Below are 27,949 nucleotides of genomic sequence, written 5' to 3'. Positions count from 1 at the left end.
CTGTTCTAACCAAACAAAAAAAGTCGTTGAACGTAGGTATTTACGCGGCGCCGATGCGTCTCGTCGCTCGTCGAATAAACCGGTTTATTTCGGTAAAAATAAAGTTCTCATAACGTTCGCGTTCTTCAGAAAGTTCGGAGTAAAATCGAAATAAACCGGTTATAACCGGTAAAACTTAAACCGGTTCCGAGCCTTGGTCGCGACCCGTACTTACGTGTTTCGCTGGAATGGTGAGTTCCTGTTGTCATCTGGCGGCGACGCGGGCGCCGTGTGAGACTCCCGCGCGCCATTCGTCGTCACCACTGGTCGCTCCAAAAATGACCTACAAAAAAAGATTATTAGTATCGCTCATTCATTCATTCATTTATTCAATGGAACCATGGTGTGGCCGAATACAAGATGGCGCGCTCCCAATGGACGCGTTCAGGATACTGTTAAGGCCGTGCTGCACGTTTGCGTCCGTGGCCCACAAATGGTCTCGACGGAAAATCAGCGCTGACCTTATGGTTAACAATATTTTATACTGTATTTGTTTGTATTTTTTATGTTTGTTTATCATGAATAAATGCTTTGTATTGTATTGTGTTTAATAGATTGTAGGTACAAACATCGACCCTACTAGGGTCTACTCAAAAGTAAAAAAAAAATCTTAGGGTGGATATAAACGGATTAGAAATAAATGGTAATTGTAACAAGCTGCTCAATTTGAACTGGGTTCCAGGGATTGACTATGTGTCTCTCTGTATAGTTTTTTGCAGTGAGAAAATAGCTTTTTTGTTCACTGGTTGAAACTAGTAAAGTACGCTTTTTCCAGCTGTGGAGGTGAATATTAAAATTTTCAAAAACCCCTGGCACACTATACCGATTTTCATGAAACATGGCTAATAACACTCCTGACTGACTCAGCTTTCAGACAAAAAAAAACTAAATCTAAATCGGTTCATCCGTTCGAGAGCTACGATGCCAGACAAACACACACACAGACAGACAGAGACACAGACATACACGTCAAACTTATAACACCCCGTCGTTTTTGCGTCGGGGGTTAAAAAAATCACTATATCCGAAATCGATGTGGAGTCTAACCGTAGATATTAGAAGTCCCTTACCCGTCAACAGGCGACACGGATCTAGTACTAGTCCCCGAGGATACTCTGGCGAGCATCGCAGCCAGCGCGCCGGCGCCCATGCCCCACGGGTTCAGGTTCTGATCTCCCACGGCTCGCATGGCTGCTGCGGCGCGTTCGGCGCTTTCCTCCATCTGTGGACATTAAATAGTACATTACATCAGAGGCCGGGAAAATGAGGATTTCCGGCCAAGTGGGTATATTTTATTTTATCTCTGTTTGGCCCAAAGGTTAGCTGGTAGAGAATGCCTTCTGGCATTAAGTTCGCCTTTTGTACATTTTTTTTACTGTGCAATAAAGTTTAAATAAATAAATATTTTATAAAAAAAAGTTACTTTGCAGGCCTAGGCCTGAAAAATAATATGAAATCCCTTTACAGTCCTCTCGAGTTGTTGCGCCCAAAAAGCGATACTTCCCAGCCCATTTTTAGGAACGTAAAGACAATATTTCATTGCATGTTTGAGAAAACATCATAATTTGTTGGTGATAACTTAAAAAGTAAGTCTTTTCAATCACATGCATTAGAAAAACCGATGGTAAGCGCGTTTTCACATGTCATGTCGGATGTAGGAAGGATTCCAAAGGCAAAAATCAAAGATGGCGGCATAAATGTATGTGATATTGGTTCTACATCCGATATCGGATCAGATAATGTGTAAACGCACTTAAAGTGTCATGCCCATAGCTTTGCCTCAAATTTTATTCTAGAAATTTGGCTAAAAGAGCTTGAATCCAATCCAAAACAGTCATAATTCTAGGGATTGGCTGTACAAGCCATTATGGATTCACCAGAAAAGTATTTTGAACGACCGACTAAATTCATTCTGTCTATAAGGAATCTACGACTACGTCAACACATCGATAGCGCGATGTAGAAAACGCCTCGACTGTGACAGCGATATCTATGGTACAATTCAACAAACTTACGTTTCTCGTTACTTGCGCGGCTAAACGCGAGAGAGCGTAGCGGCCCGCTTCTCAGTCGATCTGTTCTAGTAAGTCTTGTTCTCTATAGATATGAAGTAGAATAAAGAACTTGCCTGTGCAACTTGCGCCCTAGCGTCGGCTAACGCTTGCTGGTGACGGGTAGCGTCGTGGGCGTATTGGAGCGCTAAGGCCGCTAAACGCGAGAGAGCGTAGCGGCCCGCTTCTCAGTCGATCTGTTCTAGTAGGGCTTGTTCTCTATAGATATGAAGTAGAATAAAGAACTTGCCTGCGCGACTTGCGCTCTAGCGTCGACTAACGCTTGCTGGTGACGGGTAGCGTCGTGGGCGTATTGGAGCGCTAAGGCCGCTAAACGCGAGAGAGCGTAGCGGCCCGCTTCGGCGCAGTCGACCTGTTCTAGTAGGCGCGGGAGTTCGTTCTCATCGTTTTCTTCCTGTAAAAATAATATGAACACCCCGGGGTTACCATGACGTGCTAAAGCCGTTCAGTTTAGGTTGAGAGAGAGGGACGGAGCTATGTAACTGCTATAGCTGTGTCCCTTTCTCTCAACCTAAACTGAACGTCTTTAGTACGTCATGGTAACCCCCCAGTTATAAATGTGCACAGAGCAATTTAGGTTTCTTCACGCTTACTCAGTAAGTGTGCAATGCAGGCTTAGCGTTATATACTTTTTTCATTTCTTTGATTTTTTTTTTGTTGCAAGTGTTATGAAAACCATTTAGCTCGGGGCGTAAGAATATTGCAAACTCGAGTCTTTAAATCGCTCCGTGAAGCGGTCGCAATTTAGCTTACTCTCGTTTGTAATATTAAACTTCTGCTTGACGTTGCGGTGTACCTACTATAAAAATGAGGGTTAGGCTGATATTGACTAATAACTGTGTATAACGTTATTTAATCTGACTGCATTTCGTTTTTAATTACATTTTTATAGTAGGTACAGCCTAACCCTCAAGTATTTTTAAGTACTGTCTTCTAAGTCAGTCTACCTCTTGATTGGCCCATTCGAGTTGTCGTGACGTCAATGGTAATAAAATTCAGTCCTTCCCACTCACCTCGATCTGCATAATCTGGTGGTGCGTATCAGCGATAGCCCCCTTCAGGTACTCCAATAGCGGCCCATCTCCTTCCTGATTAGCCCGTTCTCTTTGCTTAAGGTGCCGTTCCAGCGCGCTCTCGAGGTCGCCGAGCGTGGAGCGCGCGGCGCATGCGCGGGAGAGCCAGGCTTCGAGTCGGGACCAGGTCTCGCGGTAGGACGTCCGGGCGCGGTTACCTAGGGAATTGGAGTTTATTATTGGAGAATACACTTTACGCAAGTCTGCTATACTCTTTATTTAATATATGACATCTTATTTCGATTTTTGAACAATTTCAAATCGTAAGATGACAAAAATCTGTATTGCTGTGAATGTGAACCAGAAACGGAAAATGTACAAATTAGTACTACTCTGTCGTTTTGGCGGTGGAAGATTGTTCCAGCACTTCATCGTTGTGTAACGTTAGCTGCTACGAAAAGTAGTGGGTTTGTGCATGAATACGAGTACGAGTCGCATACGAGTTTTATTACATTGCGGTATTTGATGGCTGTGCAAAATTATATGTAACCTCAACAGCCCGCAATGTAACTAAAATCGCATGCGAGTTCGCACGCCGTCTAAATCAGGCCTTAGGCCGCACAATGCATGCGCGTTGACGTCTTTGGCAGTAAACAATTTTGAAATGATGTTAGAATAGATTTCAAAGTTTACCGTGAAGTCTTCCCGCTGCTCGGCTGCTGAGCTTATCCCGATGTCCCCGTCGGAGTAATGATACCTCTTCCTGCTTCCGTTTTAATACCTGCGAAATAAGACAATTGTCAATAATTTTTTGATCCATAAATATTTTTCGTACATAAAGAGTTCAAAATCTAATTCTGACTTCTGCTTCTGCATTGTGTAGACCAGTATATTTTTTGTATTTAATAAAATAAAAATAAAAAAACCTTTTATTTCTTGCATACAAGTGACTAAATTTTTACTTAAAAAACTATATAACTATTTTTTTTTATTTTAATTGGTTTTGCAAGAACCGCTCTGCAGGTAAAGGCCTCCTCCAAAGTTAGCCAGTCTTCCCTTATTTGGGCTGTTTGTAGCCAGTTTCTTCCTGCTGTTTTTATGATCTCGTCTTCCCATCTTGCGCAAGGTCGTGCCTGTTTTCTTTTCCTTTCCCTGACGTTTTTGTATTTGGCACACGTTTAATATTTTTGACGGCACATGACACATTTGTAACGAAAACATAAACTATTTTACCTGTTCTTTTAATTTTGTTTCAGCTTCTAGTGACCTAATGATGTTGGCATTCTTGCGAGATTCTTTCCTTAGCTGCGCCACCTGTAAACAGTCACCAATTTATGTATGCATGTTTTAATATATTATCTACATACACACTCCTTATATCCATACTAATATTATAAATGGGAAAGTGTGTGTGTCTGTTTGTTTGTCCGTCCTTCACGGTAAAACGGAGCGGCGAATCGAGGTGAGTTTTTAAGTGGAGATAGTTGAAGGGATGGAGAGTGACATAGGCTACTATTTGTCTCTTTCTAACGCGAGCGAAGCCGCGGGCAAAAGCTAGTAGTATATATTTACCTCTTTAGCTCTTGCCGCTTCGGCCTGTTGATGTCGTTTGGCCTCCTCACGCATACGTTGAATCAATTTAACCTGTAACAAAGTTACAGACATAAATGTCTCTTATAAATCACCACTAATGCATCAGTATAGAGTAAGGATAAAATTGAATCAATAAGTATTTAGAGAGATACATGATTAATGAATTTTTCACCACACCAACTGATAAAGGCTTACTTTGCTATTCGAAAACAGGAGGGCGATTTTTGAATCTCGCATACGGGATTTTGTCACTAAAATACCGGTTGAAAACGGTGACTTGCTCATTATTTTCAGTGACAATTTTCTGAATTCGAACGCGTAAGACTCAAAAATCGGCCCGCAGATAGCAAAATTTCATTTTATCCACAAGAGTGCAAAGTAATTTCATACAAATTTTAAGTTAATGTATTAAGCTGGCTGGTAGAATTTACCTATAAATGATGATTTTGAATCATAAATATTGAATAGATTGATGGATTTGATTTAGTTTGATGTTTTATAAGTCAGTATTTTGTTCGTGTTGGTGTGGTGAAAATTTTTGTGTTTCACTCGGTGGCAAAGTTCGTTTAACTTACGTGCCTTGAAACCCTCGCAACGCTCAAGATTCCACTATTTGAACCACTCGCTGCGCTTGCGGTTCAATATTGGAATCTTTCGCTTGCTCGAGTATCAATACTGGCACGTGCGGTTAAACAACAACTTTGCCCCTTGTAAAACAAATAACTATTAAACCTATTTCTTCCTCCGCTCAGGGGGCCGATTTTTGAATCTCACGGCGTTTCAGAAAATTGTCACTGAAAATAGTAGGCAATTTCTGCTCAGATCACAGACAAAAAAGATCACTAACATCCGACAAATCATCACCTTCGATCGCGAGTTTTCATGCATCTCTCTCGGCTCACGGTTATATAGAAAATTAAAATGACAAAGCCACAATACACAATCCAAAATTCAAACTACGAAACAAAATTCTCTGTGGTAAATCACACGTTTAATTTTTACTCGCATAGGCGTTTACAACGTTCAGATTATCACTTAGAAGATCATACCTTATCGCGTTTCATAGAGTGCAGTTCATTCTTCAGCGTCAATATCTGCTGAGCCGTCTGCCTCTGTGACCGTTGCAACCTCGTATGTTCTCTAGCCGCGGTTTGTAGACGTTTCAGTTCGCGCGACATGCCGCTGAGACGTCGCTCGTATTCGTCCTTTACTCGCTTGAGTTTTTCGCTGGGTGGCGATGCTTGGGATGCTGTGGACGATGGTATATTTTATTATTTAAAGTAGTTTACTTCTTAACATAATACTGCGATTAACTATGTTTTTGTTGTTATCGTTATAAATAGTGGAATTGTGAATGTAAGTCACACATTATAAGACACAGTACTGCTCTGACGGATTGGTGGTGGAAAGTTGTTCCAGCACTTAGTCGTAGCGTAACGAAAGCTGCCACAATAACAGCGGTTCTGTATATCAAATAAGTCATAGCAGCGCGCATCAACTGACGTCTTTCATATCTACAATATCTATATAGATCCGATTCTACTACAAAATCAGAGGAGAAAATGCCTTAGGTTCCCTAGTAGTTGTTACCGTTTGGTAGTCGTAAACTAAATATATTTAATCGTTGTTCGCAGTGCTGCCCCAAACCCGTTAGTCGTCGTTGCAACAACCCTAGTTGTACGAGATACACTTTGACTATTTGAAACTTGGTAAAACCAAGACACTTACTGAGAGTAGATAGAACTTTGTCCCTCTCCGCATGTGTGGCCTTGATCTGCGTATGAAGTGTGTCGAGCCGTTGTTCGTAGTGCTGCCTCAGGGCTGCCAGTCGTCGTTGAGACAACTCTAGTTGTTCGATGAGGCGCGCTTTGGTATCAATATCATCGCTCAGAGCGGTTAGCTGGGCGGAGAGCGCACGTTGAGCTGTGAAAAAAAGTATTAACTGTATTAGATAAAACATTAAGCGTTATTGTATACTATTTTTCCGAAATGCGAACCTATCCGTAAAAAAATATATTGGACATTTCAACTTAAGTGTATTTGAAATACTGATGTGCCGACGGAAACTTTCCGAAATTGCGAAATGAAATTTTCAAGACAGGAAAATTCTGAAACTTACCTCATTTTTTATGGAGATTGAAATTTTCTATTTCTATTTAATTTTCCAATATTTCTTGTGAAACTTTCATGAAATTTCCAAGAACTTTATTTTGGAAAGTTTCCGTAACATGCACATCAGTAATCTGAATAAGCAATTAGGTTTTACAAAAGGACATTCGAATGATTCCGTCTCTGTAAGAATCGCTTGGATGCTATAGATGTATTTTGCGATCTCTCTAAAGCATTTGATTGCGTGGAGCATACGCTTCTAGATAAGCAAATGCACTGCAGTCTGTTAACTGACGCTCTAAACCTTGTAAAGTCATAATTAAACCAAAGAATCTAGAAAGTGGTTATAAATGGCATAATTGGAACATAGTGATTTGACTTTACAGCCTGGGGTACCACAGGGTTCAACTTTAGGACCATATATTTTCCTTCTATAATTTTTAGGACCATGTATAAACGATCTGCCGATCCTTGTAAACTTTACGACGTAAAGCATAAACCTGATTCAAAGATTAAAAATTTCCAAAGAATTTATTTGAATAGAACACAGTTATAAGGTGTTGAGATAAACTTATCTACTAACCTTTAACTTCTTCCTCTTCCCGTTCCTCAGCCTCTGAATCAGACTCCTGATCGGAAGGCGACTCGTCATCAGCGCTCTCGCCTTCAGCCCGCTCGTGTACACCGACATCACTGATAGAAACAGCAGCATCTGCGTCACCATGCTTGAGCTCATGTTCAGTAGGGAATTTATACTAACCTTTGACTTCTTCCTCCTCCCGTTCCTCAGCCTCTGAATCAGACTCCTGGTCGGAAGGCGACTGATAGAAACATTATAATCTGTCATCAGCGCTCATGTTCAGTAGGGAATTTTTACTCGCCTTCAGCCTCTGAATCAGCTCACGGACGCCGACGACGTCACTGATGGACACGTCGGCGTCGGCGTCACCAGCGCTGGTTATGCTTGAGCTCATGTTGAGCTTGCGTTGGAATTCCAGTTCACCCATGCTGCGGGCTAGGAGTTCTTTTTCCTGTGAAAAAAAAAAGAAAGGTGAGAGGAGTTTCACCAGCAGTGGGCCAACATGTCGAGTCAATAAAGGACCGTGATGTGTCAGGTATTAGCAGAATCTAAGCCAGCAGGATTTTGAACGAAGAACGACTGGAACGTTTTGTACTGGAATATTTGACTAATATAATAGTCCACGAACTGTCAAATGGTATTGGTTGCCATGGCAACACACTTTATCATAGGGGTTTTACTGTAGTGGAAGTTTGTAATTAGGGATTTTGAGCCCATTGACATTTCGTTTTTGCCACCATCGCTTCTAGTCGCCGACTCGCTTTGTATAGTGCGTTGGCTTCTATTAGTGAAGTTTTCTTTTTTTTATGAACTAGGCAGCAAACGAGCAGGCGAGCCGCCTGATGGGAAGCAGTCATCGCCGCCCATGGACATAAGCAACATCAGGGGAGCCACTTATGCGCTGTCGACCTTTGAGAACCCTAAATACCTGCTTCTCGAAGAACCCCATATCATAGCGCAAGGGAAACGAGCGTTTCTTTTTTTTGCCACTTTTATGAAGTGTGATATTTTTGAAAAAAAAAATGCAATAGCAAATAGCAAATTTATTAGAAATATCTACTCAGAATTACTAGCTTTTTCGATCCTAGTAGTTAAAAAAATTGTCCCATAGGATTTTTTCTTATTTTGTTACCATTTTCCGTACATGTTGTATGGGGTAACAAAACAGGAAAGTAACAAAAATGTATGAAAATTCTGGGACACTTTTTGTCTCCCAGTGAAATTTAAAGTACGCGTGATTCTGAGTACAATTAATAAATAAATAAATAAATAAATAAATAAATAAATATTGGGGGACACCTTACACAGATCAACTTAGCCCCAAACTAAGCAAAGCTTGTACTATGGGTGCTAAGCGACGATATACATACTTAAATAGATAAATACATACTTATATACATAGAAAACATCCATGACTCAGGAACAAATATCTGTGCTCTTCACACAAATAAATGCCCTTACCGGGATTCGAACCTGGGACCGCGGCTCAGCAGGCAGGGTCACTACCGAGTGAGCCAGACCGGTCGTCAATTGACCTAAAATTCCCTAAAACAATCAAAATTTTTTTATAGGCAAAAAAAAGAAATGCTCAAACACCTCAGAATTCCACAACTAACACGTTTTTAGAGAATATACATAAATGACGTACCTTGTATAGTTCCCGTTTAGCTTCGTCGATGATCGAGGACGGGTCGTGAACGGACTCGTGTCGTGTCCGCGCCGCCATCGCTTCTCGCCGTCTACTCCCTTCATATAAAGCGTTGGCTTCCATGAGTTGAGCGCGAAGTTCTTCTATTTCACCTACGTAGCCCTGTCAAATTAAATCGTACAATTAGGTCAGGATCATAAAAAGTCAAATTCAGTTAGCTACATACACCATACATGGTACATTCGACAGATGCCTTTTTCTAGCTTATATATTGCGACAGCTATAATGTTCGCTCAAAGGTTGACTGGACGAGATCCCTAAGAGGGATAACTTCGCCTTTGTACACCATAACTATACTGTATTTCTATGTCCTAACTTCCCTTATGTACAATAAAGTGTTTACATACATGTTCCCCTTTCAGCGACCAGTTTACTGTTTCGCACAGACAACTGGTAAATGGTCGCATGGCATTAACCCTTTAATGGGCAAGACTCCAAAAAATCGTGAATTCAAACCTCATCGCAGTTCAAAAAATTCTGTACAGGAAAAAAATCCAAAAACATAATCATACAGAGTGTTCTCTTTTGAGATCAGTGCCTCATAAAGGGTTAAATATGCTCTTTTAATCCTGCATAGCAAAAATACTTGAACTAAAGCAGTAAGTGTAGAATCAGCAGCCTCAGTGCTTCCATCCTTCGGTCCCCAGTTCCCAAGAGCCTTCTCAGCAACCAGCTCACTGTCCCTCGCTGAAAGATGGTCTATGGTTCCCTACATATCTTTAACTATATTCTATATACAACATACCTGAACTAAAGCAGTCAACGAACAATCATCAGCCTCAGGGCTCCCATCCTTCGGTCCCCAGTTCCCAAGAGCCTTCTCAGCAACTAGCTCACTGTTCCTCGCAGAAAGCTGGTCTATGGTTCCCTACATACCTTTAACTATGTTCTATATACAACATACCTGAACTAAAGCAGTCAACGAACAATCAGCAGCCTCCGGGCTCCCATCCTTCGGTCCCCAGTTCCCAAGAGCCTTCTCAGCAACCAGCTCACTGTTCCTCGCAGAAAGCTGGTCTATGGTTCCTTGCATGGCTTTGACTCTTCGTCGGAGGGATTCCACTTCGCCGGTTAGTATAGCGTTTTCTTGTGCGACGTCACTCCAGCCTTCTTCGCCATTTTCTGATATGATACGTTTACCCTGGAAGAAGATAACTGAATTTACCTTGTACATTTTTATTGATATTGGGAACAACAAGAAGTACATTTTCTGAAAACGTATGGAATTTTCATTAGTCAGTGCAAAGTAAAGAACTGGACAACAAATACTACCGCGTACCGAAAGCTCTAATGAAAGTTTCACCGCAAGTCAAGTCAATTTCACCGCTTGCTTTTATTTTATATAGGCTTGTGTCGTTCACGAACTATGAACTGTTAGGAATAAAATCCCATCAATGACCGAAATGAACTGAATCTTTCCGTGGTCTGTGAATCGGTCTTTGCTCATTTAGTTCAGTATAGGATCGGCGAGCGCGAGCGGTTTGGATCGAAAACGAATGTGTGACTGCGCCGACCGAGAGCGAGAGCTACTTAGCAGAGCAACAAAAAAAGTCAAGTTTTCATATTAAACTTCGGTTACTTACAACCTTTCGTAGACTATTCGTATCATTTTGACACTATTCGGTCCCATTCGTTCTGAATTTTCTGACCGCAGTGGTCGCTGGTCTGGCTGAACTAAATGAGCAAAAGACCTAAAAGAGCGAACTAGTTCGTGGAAGCGATTGAACGAGATCGGAGCGCTCCGATCAACGAACGAAACGGCACAAGCCTAATTTTATACCTGTTTATATGCAATCCAATTCAGCCAGTTCTACCTGTAGCCTACAACCTAGCCACTTCATACTTCATGTTAGGCTTGTGTCGTTCACGAACTATGAACTGTTAGGAATAAAATCCCATCAATGACCGAAATGAACTGAATCTTTTCGTGGTCTGAGAATCGGTCTTTGCTCATTTAGTTCAGTATAGGATCAGCGAGCGCGAGCGGTTTGGATCGAGAACGAATGTGTGATTGCGCCGACCGAGAGCGAGAGCTACTTAGCAGAGCAACAAAAAAAGTCAAGTTTTCATATTAAACTTCGGTTACTTACAACCTTTCGGCCCGGAATGTTACTATCTGTGGACTATTCGTATAATTTTGACACTATTCAGTCCCATTCGTTCTGATCTTTCCGACCGCAGTGGTCGCTGGTCTGGCTGAACTAAATGAGCGAAAGACCTAAAAGAGCGAACTAGTTCATGGGAGCGATTGAACGAGATCGGAGCGCTCCGATCAACGAACGAAACGGCACAAGCCTACTTCATGTCTTAAATGGTTGATGGTTTTAGAAGTAAGATCTTGGTTGACATCTTTAAAACTATTGTCGATCGGTTCCACGACGCTATTTATAGATTCTACGTCGACACATCGTTAGCGCGATTCAGCTAAAACGCCACGCAGATCAGTGCCATCTACCGGTCAATGTAGTCAACTTCACAGCTTGATTATTTTTCTTACCTGTTTGTATTCAGCCAGTTCTAACTGCAGCCTAGCCACCTCATGTCGTAATTGGTTGATGGTTCTAGAAGTAAGATCTTGGTTGACGACGCATCTGTTCTTGATGTTTCGCGCCCTGTTTGCGTATTTGAGCGTGTTGAGGGTTTCCATGAAGTCGCGATCGCTTGGCGATACGCAGGCTATCATTACAGTGTTGCTATTTCCTGTAAACAGATAATTTCATTTCATTTATTTCTCGAAATATAAATTGTGTTAGAAAACCTTATGAACTAAGAACATGTGTATGATTTTATTAAACTAATCAATTAGTGAGTTGTTGACGTCTATAGATACATTAGGTTTAATACTTCATTGTGCTATATTCGTTGATGATTTATTTAAAATTCTTCTTATAATTAAACAATTTAAACATGAACCTTATACATAATCAAGTCAGTTATAGTAAATAAGTGAGTTTCGATATTGTACATACATAGTATTGTATGACATTTCGTTATGATTTACAAACGAAGATGATTCTGTGTTGGGAAAAGAGTAAACTCTCAACGACATTGTGTTACAATGGCCTTGAAATGTAAGAAGGTCGTTTTCACCTTGAACAAATTTAAAATTTTCGGCATGGTTCTGGTACGAGACATGTGAATGAAAATGCACCCTGTTACGTAAGAAATCAGGTAATATTTACCTCCCAGTGAGTCCTGCAGTAGCCTAGTAAGTTTAGAGTCCCGGTAGGGAACATGCATGACTTTTCTAGATCTGTCTCCTAGCGCAGAGATCACATTCCCTAAAGCGAGCAGGCCGCAGTTGATTGAGATGCCTTCTTTGGCGCGCTCGCCTGTTGCTCCTGAAAACAGAAATAATACAACATATTCAATTATGTAATAATTGTTAAGAAGTAATGTACCTACTAAACCTGATTTTGAACAGGAATAGTTAATTTTATATTCGTGGGTATTATAGTGGTACTACACTGAGTTTACTTCACTCATCCGTTTTTTTCCAGCATCTGTAATCTACCAGGGGAAAGCATTTCCTTTCAGTTTTTAACCCCCGACGCAAAAACGAAGGGGTGTTATAAGTTTGACGTGTCTGTCTGTCTGTCTGTCTGTCTGTCTGTCTGTTTGTCTGTGTGTGTGTCTGTCTGTGGCATCGTAGCTTCCGAACGGATGAACCGATTTAGATTTAGTTTTTTTTTGTCTGAAAGCTGAGTTAGTCGGGAGTGTTCTTAGCCATGTTTCATGAAAATCGGTCTACTATGTCGCAGTCGGGGGTTTTTTCAAAATTTTAATTTTGTGGTTAGGTTATGTCATAATTTAGTGGATGAGTAATGATGGTCTAGCGATAAAAGCGAGCAACATTCAATCCGGAGGTCACAAGGTTCAAACCAATGAGTTTTTCGGAACTTATATGTAGTGTTTACAGAATATCATTTGATATTTGCCAGTTGCTTCTCAATGAAGGAAAACATCACGAGGAAACCGGACCAGACTTAGGAAGATCAGACGATGCTTAATCGTTTTCGTAAGAGCGGACCCCATATCTGAAGAAAGAAGAAGTCATCATTTGGGGAGGCTAAATAATAAATAGCACTTGATTTTGTTACCTGTCCTTTTCAATCTCTCCGATCCCGCCAGATCCACAAAATGGAACTTAGCAGTTAGCGTCTCATACTGCTCAGGCGCCTCCGCCTCCGCGTCTCTCTCCTGATCGGCTGCTAGTCGTCTCTGTCTCATCAGTAGTGTGAAGACAGCGTGCGAGCGAGACGACGACGAGTTCATGTTGGTGGCGGCGGTGGTGCGAGCGAGCGCGCCTGCGCGGAGGGCGGCCAGAGCCTCTTTGACGCAGCGGACGGCGCGCATGGATGCGCCGACGACTTTCACGCCGCCGCAACCGTCTTCTGTTATTCGGAGGCCGCCCTGCAAGAAGAAACTGATGTGAATTTCTTTAGAACTAGACTTTTGCGCTTTTAAAAATGATCTCCGTTTGGTTTCATAATAAAATGAAAATGTTCGGGAGAACATTTTTACTAAGACATTCCAGCTGAACTATTTTCGAGTCTCGACTAAACGAATCTACTATTCTAGGAAGACTAGATGAATCTGACCAGTGAGTAAATGGTACTGGTCCGCCACTGAAAGTCAGGGCTTCGTCACTTGATTTTGGTTTATTATCTATTTACAAATATTTAAAAAAAGTTACCGAAACGATTTTTTGCAAAGTTCTTTCATTTAAGTACTTCGTTAACACTCCAATAATGCAATGTACCCAACAACATGCATACCATCATAAATGTTCAAAGTGTCAAAACAACCTGTCTTTACAAAAGTTACAGTACAATAAAACTGGTTACGATTCATTTACGATAAAATCGCCTCATTCATCGAGCAAATTCATTCAGCAATCGTATGTAAATGTTATTGCGAACGTAAAAGGAGATTGTTGGCCAATCGGACTTGTTGGGAGATCACTTATCTGATTTGATTACGACGAGGCGTGATCAGGGTTCTGATGTATCAATTAATTGAGTAAAAGATGTTTCAACAACACATTGATATGAATCAAAATATTGCAATATCTGACATCTCGAGCTACACAGAGGGTCAGGGAGAAAAAACTAGGGTTTAAGTTTAGTTTTAAGTTATTTTTTCTTTTATTTGTTGATTTTATTGTTTAATTTTTTTTGTAATTTTATCAAGGATACACGTTGGTTTCTTTTGCTGAAAATTCACTTTTTTATGAAAAATGTGATGAATTTCATGGCATTTTCCGATAGAGAATAAAATTAACTTTCAAATAAGGCCACATATACATACTTTTACTCATATAATATTAAGGGTAATACCGTTTGAACTCAAACGACTTAGAGGTGCGGTTTTTTGACCCAGTAGGTATTAAAAAGTAATCTTAAAATCAAGACGATTAGACTTCGGTCGTTATACATATTAAATCACTAAAATGAAGTTACCTATAATGTTTTAGTAATTATAATCATTACTTTTAGCCACTTTTCTCAGAACATAATTATTCGACAGAAGTCAAGATAACATTAAGAGCATATTTATTATTAATAATGCGTTATAAATATGAAATAGTTGTTGGGGTACACTTGTTAAGTACATGCAGCTCCTGCAAATACACTCAGTGTCAAAAAAATCACACATCTCAATCGTTTGCGTTGAAGCAGTATTGACCCACATATTAGAGAGCAGGGCGCGCAGGGCACCTCGTAAGACTGTGTGGCACTGAAAAACCAGTGAAGTCAGGTCTATGGATTGCTACACTGCTGTCCCGCTTGCACTACTCCGCCGGGGCTATTACCCTTAATATTATATAAGTAAAAGTATGACTATGTGGCCTTATTTGAAAGTTAATTTTAGTCTCTATCGGAAAATGCCATGAAATTCATCGATTTACTCATAAAAAAGGGCATTTTCACAAAAAGAAACCAGCATGTATTCTTGATAAAATTACAAAAAAATTAAACACAATAAAATCAACAAATAAAAGAAAAAAATAACTTAAAACTAAACTTAAACCCTAGTTTTTCTTCCCTGGCCCTCTGTGTAGCTTTCAGGACTGAGAACAACCCATATTTGTCACCTTTACCTCCCCTTTTAAACTCGTCTAGGGTATCAAACCCAGGGAACCAGTCAAATTGCATCCCCGCTTTTTTTCTTTGTAATCACCGTAGACTGGCGATTATTGATTTTAAGAAAATGGTTGATATTGTTTCTTAAAGAACTTTAATTGTACTTTCAAATGATACCAATATTGATAGGTTACGATGAATAAGATTAGAGGTATATCTGCTTGAAACGAATTTTGCGCGAGGTGTAATTTGGTAGACGCCGAATGTATGGGAACGCGTGTCAAGCGGTACTCCCCGCCTACAGGTATGTGCTTGTAGTTTGCTTATTTATTATCCGATTGTAGAAATTTTAAAAGCAACAGATAGCTTAGTAATGTAGCTAAATGATTTATATAACATATTTTTTAGCTAAGTGGCCGTTTTCATTGCCTTTTTGAGTCACAAAAATCAAAAAACAGAGTAAAAAAAAATATTTTTTGCATTATTGTTAATTAAACAAAGTCACTTTTGTTACTTATTTCGGTGGTCAAGGATCACTCTAGTAAAATGGAATTAAGTGACACATTTTTAGGGCTTCTATGTCGATTTTGCCACGTTTCGTTTGGTCGTCTTCGAAAACTGCGCCATTTAACCGTCAAAGGTATAACGCTCAATAAAGAATCTCAATATCAACCTTCATGTGTTTCGACGGTTCGGAGTACTCCTTGTTCATTTACTAACTCTGCACTATACGATATTTCCCTGATGACTCGTTGTTTAAATCCTTTTGGTTTGCGTCGTCCCAGTTACTACCGTGTGAGAATGAGGACCTACCTTAGCATAAGGATCCTTAGCAGGGTCGAGTAGGTCCACAATATCTTAATTGTACAGTTCTATAAACTGAGCTTGAACAGAGAACTCCGGTGGGAATTGGCCCTGTTCTCTCGCTGATTCTGTCCTAGCCTCCGCACCAGCGAAGAGTTCCTTAATAGTTCCTTTAGCTTTCATCTTTCTAGTTACTACCATGTAGGGATTGTATAGTTACCTTAGCATAAGGATCCTTAGCAGGGTCGAGTAGGTCCACAATGTCTTCATTGTACAGCTCTATGAACTGAGCCTGAACTGAGAACTCTGGCGGTAGCTGCCCTTGTTCTCTCGCCGATTCCGCCCTGGCTTCGGCGCCAGCGAACAACTCCCTGATGGCTCGCGGTATGATGCCTTTTCGGTCTTCGGCGCTGTCCTCGCCTTCCCAGCCGCTGCCCATTGTGTAGGTCTTGCCGGATCCAGTCTGTGAAAGAATAGAATTGGTTAAAGGTGGTTTTTAAGCCCGATATACAGTGATCTGCGTTATACGAAAAGGAAAAAGCAATATTTAGAAGAATTCCTCTTTCGTGTCTCCAGATTTCTCTGGAGATATGTACGTATGGTGTCGAGTTCGCTAAACCTTTTTCTAATGTTAGATGTATTATGTGTGGACAGAAAGCAAGGGTCGGACGGTTGGGTGTTGGGTACCCTTTTGAAGAGAACATATTGTTGGTTGGTTCTCCGTGTCCTGTGGGTCAATTTTAGTGTGATAGGTAAAAATTAAATAAACAGGTGAGGTTCGAATTTGCTTCTATGCAAAAGCGCCTGACCTTATAGTTCTTTAACCGTCCGCATTCAGCTCTGCTAATGCTAACGCTATCAAAACGCCCTATGTTTGGCCGAGGCAATGAGAAAATGTTCCATAAAACACCTCTTTGTTTCATTTTAAAATAGTTTTTCTTAAGCTAATAATAAACTACAACATATTTAGAAGCACTCCACAGGTAGGTGAATGACCACAAGCTATATAACAATTAGACCACGTCAAATGACGTCAGAGGGGTGCCACGGTCACGGAGCACAACCGCGCTCGCTTTCTATGGCGTTTAGTGACTCACCCGCGCGTTCTAAGATTTTGTGAGGATTCCATTTTTAAACCCATCTTCTTTGTTATAAATTAAAGTAATGAACTCACTACTGTATCTCAGTATTTCTAGGACATCCACGGAAGCCTGAATCTGTCCTAACAGATCTAAGTTTTCCAATACATGCTCGTATAATGATCGGCCATAGTATACTCCAAGAAATAAAAAAAACCTGTTACGTGAACTTCTTTACAAAAATCAATATGTCGGAGAACTGCTACAGTTTATTATTTTACGATCTCATTCCTTTAGTGCAGCGGTTCTCAAACTTATTTTCCCATGGAACCCGTTTAGAAAGCAAAATATCTGATGGAACCCCTAAATTAAATAAACAAAAAGAATAGTTTATTGCAGTCTTTATTTTAATAAGTAGGTAATCATAATAGTAAACTCTAATCATTATATTCTGATGTGAGGTATTACATGAGACATTTTTTATCAATTGGTGAATATTTGGTTTTATGGAAGAGTGTTTAAGTTGCATGTCAGGTAACCAAAGTTTACACGGAGTCCCCAGAGAGGCTTTGCGGAGCTCTATGGATCCGCGGAGCACACTTTGAGTATGGCTGCTTTCGGACTGCCATCGGATTCATAGGGAGTTTCAGTAGGCGATGTTTAATATTCCAAGATTTTTTTAAACCTTGGCAGAATTGTTTCTATTTAACCTTTAGTCCGTTTTCACACTATCCGATCCGATGTCCGATGTCGCGAAGGATTTCAATGGAAAAAATCCAAGATGGCGCCTGTAATTTATGGGATATCGGTCCTACATCCGATATCGGATCGGATGATGTGAAAACGAACTTAGAGATTGTGCTACTCCGAAGTAACCATCGCGTTTGCAATAATGTCAGAGCTGTCGATTTTCCCACAAACTGTAAATTTTCGAAAGTCCTCGTGAGCTCTCCCAGTTACCCGATACCGACAAAGGACTAAATATATGATATGACCGTGTGTGACGACACCTCGTGACTCCCATAGTCGTGCAGGGAAAGTCTGCATTACGACACGACTAAATGTCAATGGGGCTTTATATTTACCTCTGTACGAGGTTACTGCGTCGGTGCATCGATTGGCTACTTAAGTTTTAAGAGACCATTGTTTGGGAGGATTTAGCACCTAGAGAGTCTTACTTTCTCTTTTAAGAGAATGCCAGATGTCTGGATCAGCCTTTTTTATTCATTGTAAGCGAGACACATGTCATATAGCAGGCTACATGCAAATATTACAAATTCAGGCATTTTAGAAACATTTTATGGGTAGATATGTTTTACATTTTGTAAGTAATTATTCGCTCAAAAAGTTCAAAACGGGCGCAGATTTGAAAAAATGAGAATAAGTTAATTGGATGATCAGTGAAGCGTTATTTGTGACATTTACACACTGTAATCTCATGCTTAATTTCAAAAATAAATATGTGTTTCTGACTTTGAAGCATTATTTGGCTTAAAAGTTAAGTTTACCAAAAACAAATCTCAAATATTAGCCATTTGTCTAATGAGCATGCTTGTGTGGCCTCTAAGTACGTCTATCAACATAATTATTGCGGAAGGTTGTAGTTTGCCGATCATATTATCGTCTCCATACAAACATGTCCAAGCGGCACAAGGCCGGGCGAAATTGAAGAGTCGAGTGCTTGAATCTTTGATGAAGTATCGTCGAGTAGCAGACAATCTATCATAGCTAGTCTATTATAGACTAGCCAGACTATTTACAAACCTTATGACTGCGATATAAGAATTATAAAGACTGCTAAAAATAATAGTGTACAACGATGGAATGCCATTGAGCGAATGCGCTACCAAGTACTAGGTATTGATTTATATAAATTGAATAAAGGTTTGACAATCACCAGTATTTGAAATAATAAGTTTGATAGGAAATAAGGTCGCAATGCGCAAATATATACTTGGATAAAGGCAAAGAGGATAGAGTATTATAAAGAGTTACTGTCGAAGTAAAATGTGTAATCACAGTGCATAGACTGCCACCTCTTGACACAGGCTTAAAACTTTTGAACCTCTGTTATGACAATTTGGCCATATTCTTAGCTTGATATGTGTTAAAATGTCAAATATTAATATTAGCGCCATCTAGCTGAGCGTACCCCAAAGGTGTAATGCCATCTAGGTCACCGTACCTTTTTCTGTATGGTACTGATGTACGTTTTTTTCTTAGACCATCGGTCTATACGGAGTTATATATGTCTTTGATAAAGGTAAGCATTTTATCTGACGGATCGACGCAAATACCGTTGTAGTTTAGGAATGTAGGCACGTTTTCCTAAATGAAACTGTCAGTTAAAACTATTCAAATTACAGTAACTTAGTAGTAATTACCTACTTCCCGAAATATTTGAAACTCCTTACTCATGTCACAGATTAATAAATAGTGGTGCTTAAGAAACGCTTGTGACAGAAAATAAATTAGAACAAACTTTTTTAATCGTCAAAGAACAAACATTACGAAATGATTATTTTTGGATTATTCGGAACTATATAATTACAGACTTCTAAAAGACAACATTATGTTCGTTGGATTGGGGCCCCGATATTGATTTGTGACAACTAATAGGGAATAGAAGAATAAATTACCCAATTAGATACCTATTTATAAACGGAAGTTCTGTTTTTAATTATTAAGTAACAAGGCCTCGACATAAATCAATACATTTTTAATATGTTTACTAGCAACTTAGATGCCTCTGTACGGTATGTCGTTATATCATCTTAGGATTGGTCCAAGTCATAAACTCAAAGCGACTATGTTAAGTTGGTATAAATTAGTATTTACGTAGCTTGGCAAAATATTTATGCAACAAATAAGTTATTATACTTCAGCAAACGTTGACGAACCTCCTCGCTCGCTGTTGCCTGTGGGCATATGCAACAAAGAATAATATATGCGTTTCGTACCTAATAATACCTGTTTCTTCAAGAAATGACAAGATATTCATATTTTTCTGGCAATCTGTGTATAGTTTCATGTAATATTTTTATGAAAATACTTTTTTAAGATTTAATACAGTAGCTTCAGTAGCCGAATGATCTAATCAAATCTGCCGTGAACATTTCGGCATTGCATTGGTTCGATTCGGGTCTTTTACAGTAGGAGGCCTAGGAGCCTTGTTAACTTTTACTTGCTTATGTATCTTTTTCAGTAGGTACAGATGGTGCTTTTTGCCCGCACTAGTGTTTCATTCCTAATTCAAGTCGAAACTTCAGAGGGTCATCTGTACTGAAAAACGTCGTACGATACACGTGCGAAAAGGAAATTCGTAATTCGTGTTATAATTTATCGCCACTCGTTTTGTACTTCCTGTTTTTCGCACATGTATCGTAAAGTACTACATATATTCTGTTTATAAGCAGCAAATATTACCAAGAGCATACATTTGTTTGCCGCTTATCACTTGCGGCCGACAGGTGGACAAGGAATCAACTCGTGCGCACGTTCTGTTTGTTCTGATGTCATCTGCGAATCTTAACGGTCCGAGGTAAACTGTGTTATGTAAACTGTTGCGAATACGTACTGTGAAGTAATGGGAGATAATAATTACAAGTGTGAAGATTTTTGTAATATTCTTATTGTTACGTTACAATAAGTACGTAAGATTTTATGTGAATCACTGGTTCTGTCTAAGCTGAATTACGGAGACATAGTGTATGGTCCACGTCTACAAGACAAAACACGTCGTCTTGTACAACGAGTACAGAATGCCTGTTACCGTTTTTGCTTTTCAATTCCGCCTAGAAGTCACATAACGCCATATTTAAATAAGGCTTCAATACTAAATATGTCGTCTCGCAGACACCTACACCTTGCAAGTCTTTTGTTCGGTGTCATGAATGATAAGACTCCTGACTATTTGCATGCAAAAATACGCGTTTCCTCATTTCATACACGACACGGTACTAGAGCAACTAGGCGCTGCCTTTTGGAAACACATCCACACAAAACTGTAGCCTTTACTGGGTGCTTCCGGTATCTCGCAACCAAATGCTGGAATAATATCCCTCCACCATTAAGATGCCTTAAGACTAAGAATTCATTCAAATTTCATTTCAAAAAATACCTACTGGACAAGCAAAATTTAGGAATCCCATACGGGTACTTGGTTGCAGATTACCGGATCTAATCTAGTCTGGTCTGTTTTTAGTGTACACACACACACACACACACACACACACACACACACACACACACACACACACACACACACACACACACACACACACACACACACACAGTCACACACACACGCACACTCCTTGTAATTTTATTTTTTGCAATTTATGTTTATGTCATGTTACTATAATGCAATCGTTTAGACATAGGCAAACTATTACTATTATTATTACTTTTTTTTTTTTTTACACTTTTTTTGTACAACGATCTGTTAGTGACCTGGGTTCTAGCAGAATTACCAGTTGCTTCGCCCGAAAGAGTGGAGCATATAACTGAGCCAGGACCCTTTTGTTTTTGCTGCAACGCACACAGCAAACCCACCCATATTTTAATGTATGCTATTGTTGTTTTTTCTGTAGTGTTAGTACTTTTTATTGTTTATTTTTGTTTTAATTGTTTAATTTTGGTGTGTATTGTAGCAAACAAATAAATGATTATCTTATCTTATCTTAAGTAACGTAACAATAAGAATTTTCTAATTAAATATAAAAGGGTTTTGCTGTTCATTATTTAAAGACAGTCCTATGTATTGAGAATGAAAGTGACAATGCATTTAGTATGCAGTACGCATTTTTAGCCGTAAATATTTGCTGTCTAGACTCATAAAAAAGTGCTGGCCATAGAAAAATGCACCGCCTTACGTTATGACGGTACAGGAGCGAAAATGCTAAAATGGAAAGGAGCACACCCTTCAATTTGGGAATTTCAGTTAAATATACTAGTATTATTAACTAGACTTATCGAAAAGAAATTTCCATTCAGAACAACTCAGTTAAAAGATATTGCGAAAAAATCTTTCAAATCGAGGATCCGCTCTCGGCTGTTTCCTCCTTCAAAACTTAATCGTAACGAAATTTGAGAATCTGAATAACAATGAAATAATCGGTGTCAGACCGTTTAGTTTTTTTGGCTAATTGTTAGCAATATAATAAGGCCGTTTTTGGATATTTTTGATGGGCTCTAGCTCTAGTGTCTTTAAAAATAAAAATATCAAAAAAATCAAAATGGTCCGACACAGATAAAAATAATAATAATCTGTGTTGAAAAAATCATTGCTCTATCTTCAAAACCAGGGAGGAAATAGTCGAGAGCGTTTGTATGGAGAATTGACTCCTCCCCTCCTGTATCGTCTTAAAACAAAGTATCAACTTTTGACATAAGGCACTGGTCCCACCGCGAGCTAGTAAGCTATGAGCTATCGGCTATAAAAACGAACAAAAGATAATCACTCCCGTGTAAATAAAAGAGACACGGCGATGTTTATAGTTACTCGCCCAGCGGTGAGCTATCAATATCGCCGTGTCTCTTTTATTTGCACGGGGGTGCTTAATATCTTTTGTTCGTTTTTGTAGCCGATAGCTCATAGCTTACTAGCTCGCGGTGGGACCAGTGCCTAAAGGTTAATCTCAAGGACGCTCTAACTACAGCCTTGAGCTATCCTAAAACAAGCTAATGCCATATACATATGCGGTCAACTTATCTATAAATCTGTTATCATTGTGTGGACTTGTTATCTAAAGCTTATCACCCTTATCTAGAATAAATTCTGTGGCGCTAGAGAAAATAGCAGTGAGTCATGTTGTCTACGAAATTAAATATACTTGGGAAACGTAACGAGACAGAGTAATAACCACAAAATTAAAATTTTGAAAAAACCCCGACCGCGACATAGTAGACCGATTTTCATGAAATGTGGCTAAGAACACTCCCGTCTAACTCAGCTTTCAGGCAAAAAAAGACAAATCGAAATTGGTTCATCCGTTCGGGAGCTACGATGCCACAGACAGACACACACAGACAGACAGACAGACAAACAGACAGACAGACAGACACATCAAACTTATAACGTCCTGTCGTTTTTGCGTCAGGGGTAAAAAATAAACATGGACGAAAACTATGTTAATGAATGATGCTTACATAACCCGTTTAAGAAAACTTTTACGCATAATGTGAGAGTTCTTTTCAAAGTTGCTAATCCACTAAGGAAAAATAGTTTGGATGGTAATAAATCAAGCGAGCGTAGATAAAAACCTACCACCAGTTGCACCACCAAATGCTATTGGATGATTATGTTTATTTTTGTTCCACTTTGCCTCTAATTCCTGTTCACTTTTTAAGGGCTCATGACTGTTAAGACTCTGATCTCGATAAGAACTTAATGACTTAATAACTCACTGGTCTGAAAAACCTAATCGAGTCTCGATTCTCAAAAAACTTGAACTTAACCATCGCTAGGAACTAGGTAACTATTTAAACTAATCCTTTACGGATCTGGAGATCTAGAATATAGGTTCTTTGGACAACTCTGTAAGGCAATGACTGGTGTAATTGCCTGACATGTTGGTTGACTAACGGATCCCCGCTGCCTTATTTGTGGAGATGTGCATGACTGAGATAAGTAGCCGCTGTGCAGTTATAAAAGAGCCTATGATGGCGGTATATTAATAGGTTAATGTCTTGTATGGTTCTTTACGTTTTTAGTCGACTGAAGGAAAATCTACGTGTCCAATAAGTCCATTTCGACGACCGGTCTGGCTCAGTCGGTAGTGACCCTACCTGCTAAGCCGCGGTCCTGGGTTCGAATCCCGGTAAGGGCATTTATTTGTGTGATGAACACAAATATTTGTTCCTGAGTCATGGATGTTGTCTATGTATATAAGTATGTATTTATCTATATAAGTATGTAAGTATATCATCGCCCTATAGTACAAGCTTTGCTTAGTTTGGGGCTAGGTTTCTCTGTGTAAGGTGTCCCCCAATATTTTTTTTTTATTTTTTTATTTCTTTGACATATTTTAGAGCGTTTAGAGCTCTCTTACAGATATAAAAGTGCCTTTGGTACAAAAAAAAATCAAAGATGTAGTCCTCAACACGCATCGAACCAGCGCGGGAACTAAGCATCTTCTTCTTTAGTCGTTCCCTCAATGCTGAGGACCATGACATCATGTCATTCTGTTGAAGACTTGGTCCCTCCATAGGTATCTGTTCCTCGCCAAGCGCATGGCCTCGTGCAGTTCGAGCTACGCATAATGCGCCAGCTGTCTATAATTTGCCAGGACCATATTCTAAGTTATTTCGGTCACATCTCACGTCGCCCGCCAGATAGCCTGGAGAGAATCAATTATGACGAGACGAGCAAAGTTGAACTAAGTGTACCCCAACTCCTTTTTTCTGTATGCCCAGCAGTGGGATGTACATAGGCTGAAAGATTATAATATCGTACTTAGTTAATATTCCGCAATCGTCCTGTTTAAATTTCAGCCGCTAAAATCCACTCGAGGTCTACGCATTTATAAGACATAATAACGTGAAAATAAGCGTTATAATCGCATAAAATATAATGCATTTACGACATTTAGGCCCTAAGTTGTTCTCAATAGAAATAAACAGTAGCGCGATATCAATCGATAACTCTTATCAAATTATCGCATAGGTAAATGAGCACACCGATACTACAATAACATACGCAACACCTACTTGCCTTCTTTATTAGTTTTGTTAATTATGTGCCAATAATTCCCATGAAACGCATGTTATTTCACTATATGGCTACAGATATTGCGATAACAATTAATTTAAAAAAGATACTTACTGTTATCTTAACATCATATACATTTGAAATTTTGGTCTGAGCAACAATTTTGCCAGTTAATATTGTTTCTGTTCTTGGCCAACTGTTTCTGTGACATCGAAAACATGTCCTGATTCGAATAGCTTTTGGCCTTTTGATATATTTTGACCACGCTGCCGATCATTGTTTATTGGTAGAAAACCGTATTTTATAATTTTAATCATTGTAAAAATCACATTTACGCGATTTGACAACACAAATTATTTTGACAGTGGCAAGGCAACCCACAGATCATATGTATAATCAATGGGTTTGGAAAGTTTCTTTTTTTACTCGCACGGTGTCTCTACTGTCGGGATTAGAACGCCATCTATAGTTTCTGCACGGTGCCTATAGGCTGTTAGTATAAAATGTCATACTAGTAAAGGTTTTCTCCAAGATACAAAGCCTTAGATAAGAGGAGTCACGAAATACGCATGGTAAACTACACGGGTTTATTCAAGTTACTAGCAAATCCACCTTGGGTAGTTTTCGTACTGCGCTACTATTTTGGGATTGGGCTTCATATTTTGGGGACACTTTTGTTATAATAAGTACTGACATCTGCCGCTCTCATGCGCCGTGGCAAAATGGCAGGGTAACGCAAGGAAAAATAAACAAAGCGAATCAAGGCTCGCGTCTTCATAATGAGGTTTATAACTAGAGACTACTTTTATTTCAGCCTATTTATGGTGCTATGTCCGAGAAACATCACTTTTGGTGGCTAAACAGACCTACGCGAGAGCGACGTATTTTGCCACATATAGCTGACAAGGGAAGCTTGCAACCGATTGCAACGTCTCGCTCCCTAACCTGTGCGGATGCCCTGTAACAATTCGGGGCTGCCGGAGGGCGCCATGGTGGACAGAGGAGACCCGATGATCCCATGACGCCCTCGCGAACGGCACAGAGGGCGAAACGCCGGAGTGGGGTTTAGTGGGTAAACCTCTTTCCCTCCATCTCGACAAGAGAGGGGGCCGAAGGAAGGAGTCCCCCCCCCTTCAAGGGCTTCCCGCGGCTGGGGGGATGGTGCGTAACGCATTCCCCACTCCGACAAAAAAAAAGGGTGTCTTCTTTCCCTTTTTTGTGCAAGTGCCGCAAAGACCTCGGTCTCATTGACGAACTTGCGACCATCTCCAATGCACTTACGCCACTCCGTCCTCTTGAATCCACTAGACAAGATGTCCAACATTACCCTTCAACAATAAACCCCGCATGCTTCGCCTCATAAGTTTCATAACTGTTGTCAGTCTCTAGGAATCCGGCTGCGCACCGATATAGATCACATGCGCCGTCGCCGGCGCCCTTTTACGGACGGCGCTAGCGGCCTTACCGTGTGTCATTCGCTGACATAATTGGTGCGACTTGACAGAGTTCATTTGCGTATAAATAGCTGAGGTTACTGTGACTTTGATTTAATTGACGACAATGTTGGATTATAAATACAGGAAATTAGTAACTAATTGGTTTCATTTATTATGAGAAGTCACAGTTTAGTATGAAAACACTAAAACTCTACAATACAAAATGCAAATTATTAAATATATTTATAACAGAAATAGTCATATTCATTTAATTTATATGTATTTATTGTTAATATATGTATTTATTATAGTTATTATTGTCCAGAGGCCGGGAAACGGCAATTACAGGATGAGTATTTTTTTAAAACTCAAAACAAAATTCAGTACATAATGTTTTTCCGCTAAAACAGAACAAATGGTTTGAGTACTCTGAATTCTCATGTTGAGTAGGTATTTTTGCTATGATAAGGTAAACTTTCCTAGCATACCGAAGAAAATACTATTTCAAACGTGATACGGGTATTTCTTTTTCTTCATCACATGTGATTGCCTCAAATTATAGGATATATTTATCCTCCTATTAGATCCTATTTCGGTAACCTTTATTTCCATGTTCACGGAACTCTGTGAAGTCGTTTGTCAAACCGCAGCGATCAAAAGGATATAAATAAAGTTGTGAATGTTGTGATGTTACAACTTGATTGATCGCCGGCGTACACGAATGCGTTTTGCAATGTGAGGTCGCGAAGGTGTAACGATCTTGGTGATCGCTTTTGGCGAGGATGTTCTAAATATGGATATATGGATCTCGTAGTTGGGTAATGTTTTGTCAGCAGCTCTCATGACTGGTCATGTCATTCCATGTTCCCTTTTTCTTGGGATATACGAGTATTTCAATGCAATAAGAGTTTGATACTGTTGCTTGTTTTTGGATTAGTCATATACATATAGGTTTCTAAACAGATGACTAAATATTTAAAGTCACACACAGGTCGAACGCGATTAATTAACATTATTTTTACCTTTTTTCCCAACGTTTCGGCCAGGTTGCACTGGCCGTGGTCGCGGAAGACTGACGTCCCAGCAAAGTGTCACCGGAGATGTAAACAACACAAAACTACCCGATATTAATTTATATAAATTTTCGGTAAAGGTAAAAATAATGTTAATTAATCGCGTTCGACCTGTGTGTGAATTTAAATATGTGTACAAAGCGCGAGAACTTAAAGTGTTATAGGTGACTGTTTCTCATTCTGTTGGAGGATTCTGAACGGTATTGAAATTGGACATTGGCCGTCAATACTGGAAGTACCTATGTTTAATATTCTGGTATTTCGGGACTCCGGAATTCAGGTATTCATGCCTTAGGTATATAGAGCGCGATACCTTCAGAGTAATATCCTTCACAGAAATGCGTCTTAAATGACAAAGCCTTCCTCTGGCCTGATAAGATTTATTCAGTCATACATTAGTCAATGTCTGTCAAAGCTAATATCAGGCTGTCATGAGCCGTGGCAAATGCCGGGAATGCCGGGATAACGCATGGAGGAGGATGATGACCTTAATGAAAATCACGCTTAACAACTTATTTCTACTGAGTTAGAGATAAGAAGAATCGAATATTATTCGTTGTTATGCACATTTTCTTTACATGATGGGATTACAGCCAATACTACTAGTTGAATCCTCCCATCGCTCGTCAGCCTTGCTGGTTATTAT

The 27,949-nt window shown here is 39.7% G+C and overlaps 1 protein-coding gene across 1 annotated transcript in view; it reads right to left on the bottom strand.

Moving 5' to 3' along the window:
* The window catches only part of LOC125225300 (kinesin-like protein KIF21A), a 112,328-nt gene that overhangs the window by 19,521 nt on the left and 64,858 nt on the right, over window positions 1-27,949 (bottom strand). Inside the window, 17 exon segments of the mRNA XM_048128943.1 lie at window positions 215-322; window positions 1,110-1,261; window positions 2,341-2,505; window positions 3,125-3,342; window positions 3,818-3,905; window positions 4,358-4,438; window positions 4,697-4,768; window positions 5,767-5,966; window positions 6,446-6,640; window positions 7,410-7,497; window positions 7,723-7,857; window positions 9,055-9,216; window positions 10,019-10,255; window positions 11,612-11,814; window positions 12,297-12,455; window positions 13,215-13,527; window positions 16,225-16,467. Of these exon segments, the coding sequence (XP_047984900.1) occupies window positions 215-322; window positions 1,110-1,261; window positions 2,341-2,505; window positions 3,125-3,342; window positions 3,818-3,905; window positions 4,358-4,438; window positions 4,697-4,768; window positions 5,767-5,966; window positions 6,446-6,640; window positions 7,410-7,497; window positions 7,723-7,857; window positions 9,055-9,216; window positions 10,019-10,255; window positions 11,612-11,814; window positions 12,297-12,455; window positions 13,215-13,527; window positions 16,225-16,467 (2,819 nt within the window).

The sequence above is a fragment of the Leguminivora glycinivorella genome, chromosome 4 (assembly GCF_023078275.1).
Source record: "Leguminivora glycinivorella isolate SPB_JAAS2020 chromosome 4, LegGlyc_1.1, whole genome shotgun sequence".
In the NCBI taxonomy this organism is placed as follows: domain Eukaryota; kingdom Metazoa; phylum Arthropoda; class Insecta; order Lepidoptera; family Tortricidae; genus Leguminivora; species Leguminivora glycinivorella.
Note: the sequence above shows the minus strand (reverse complement) of the source record. Positions and strands in the feature narration are given on the sequence as shown.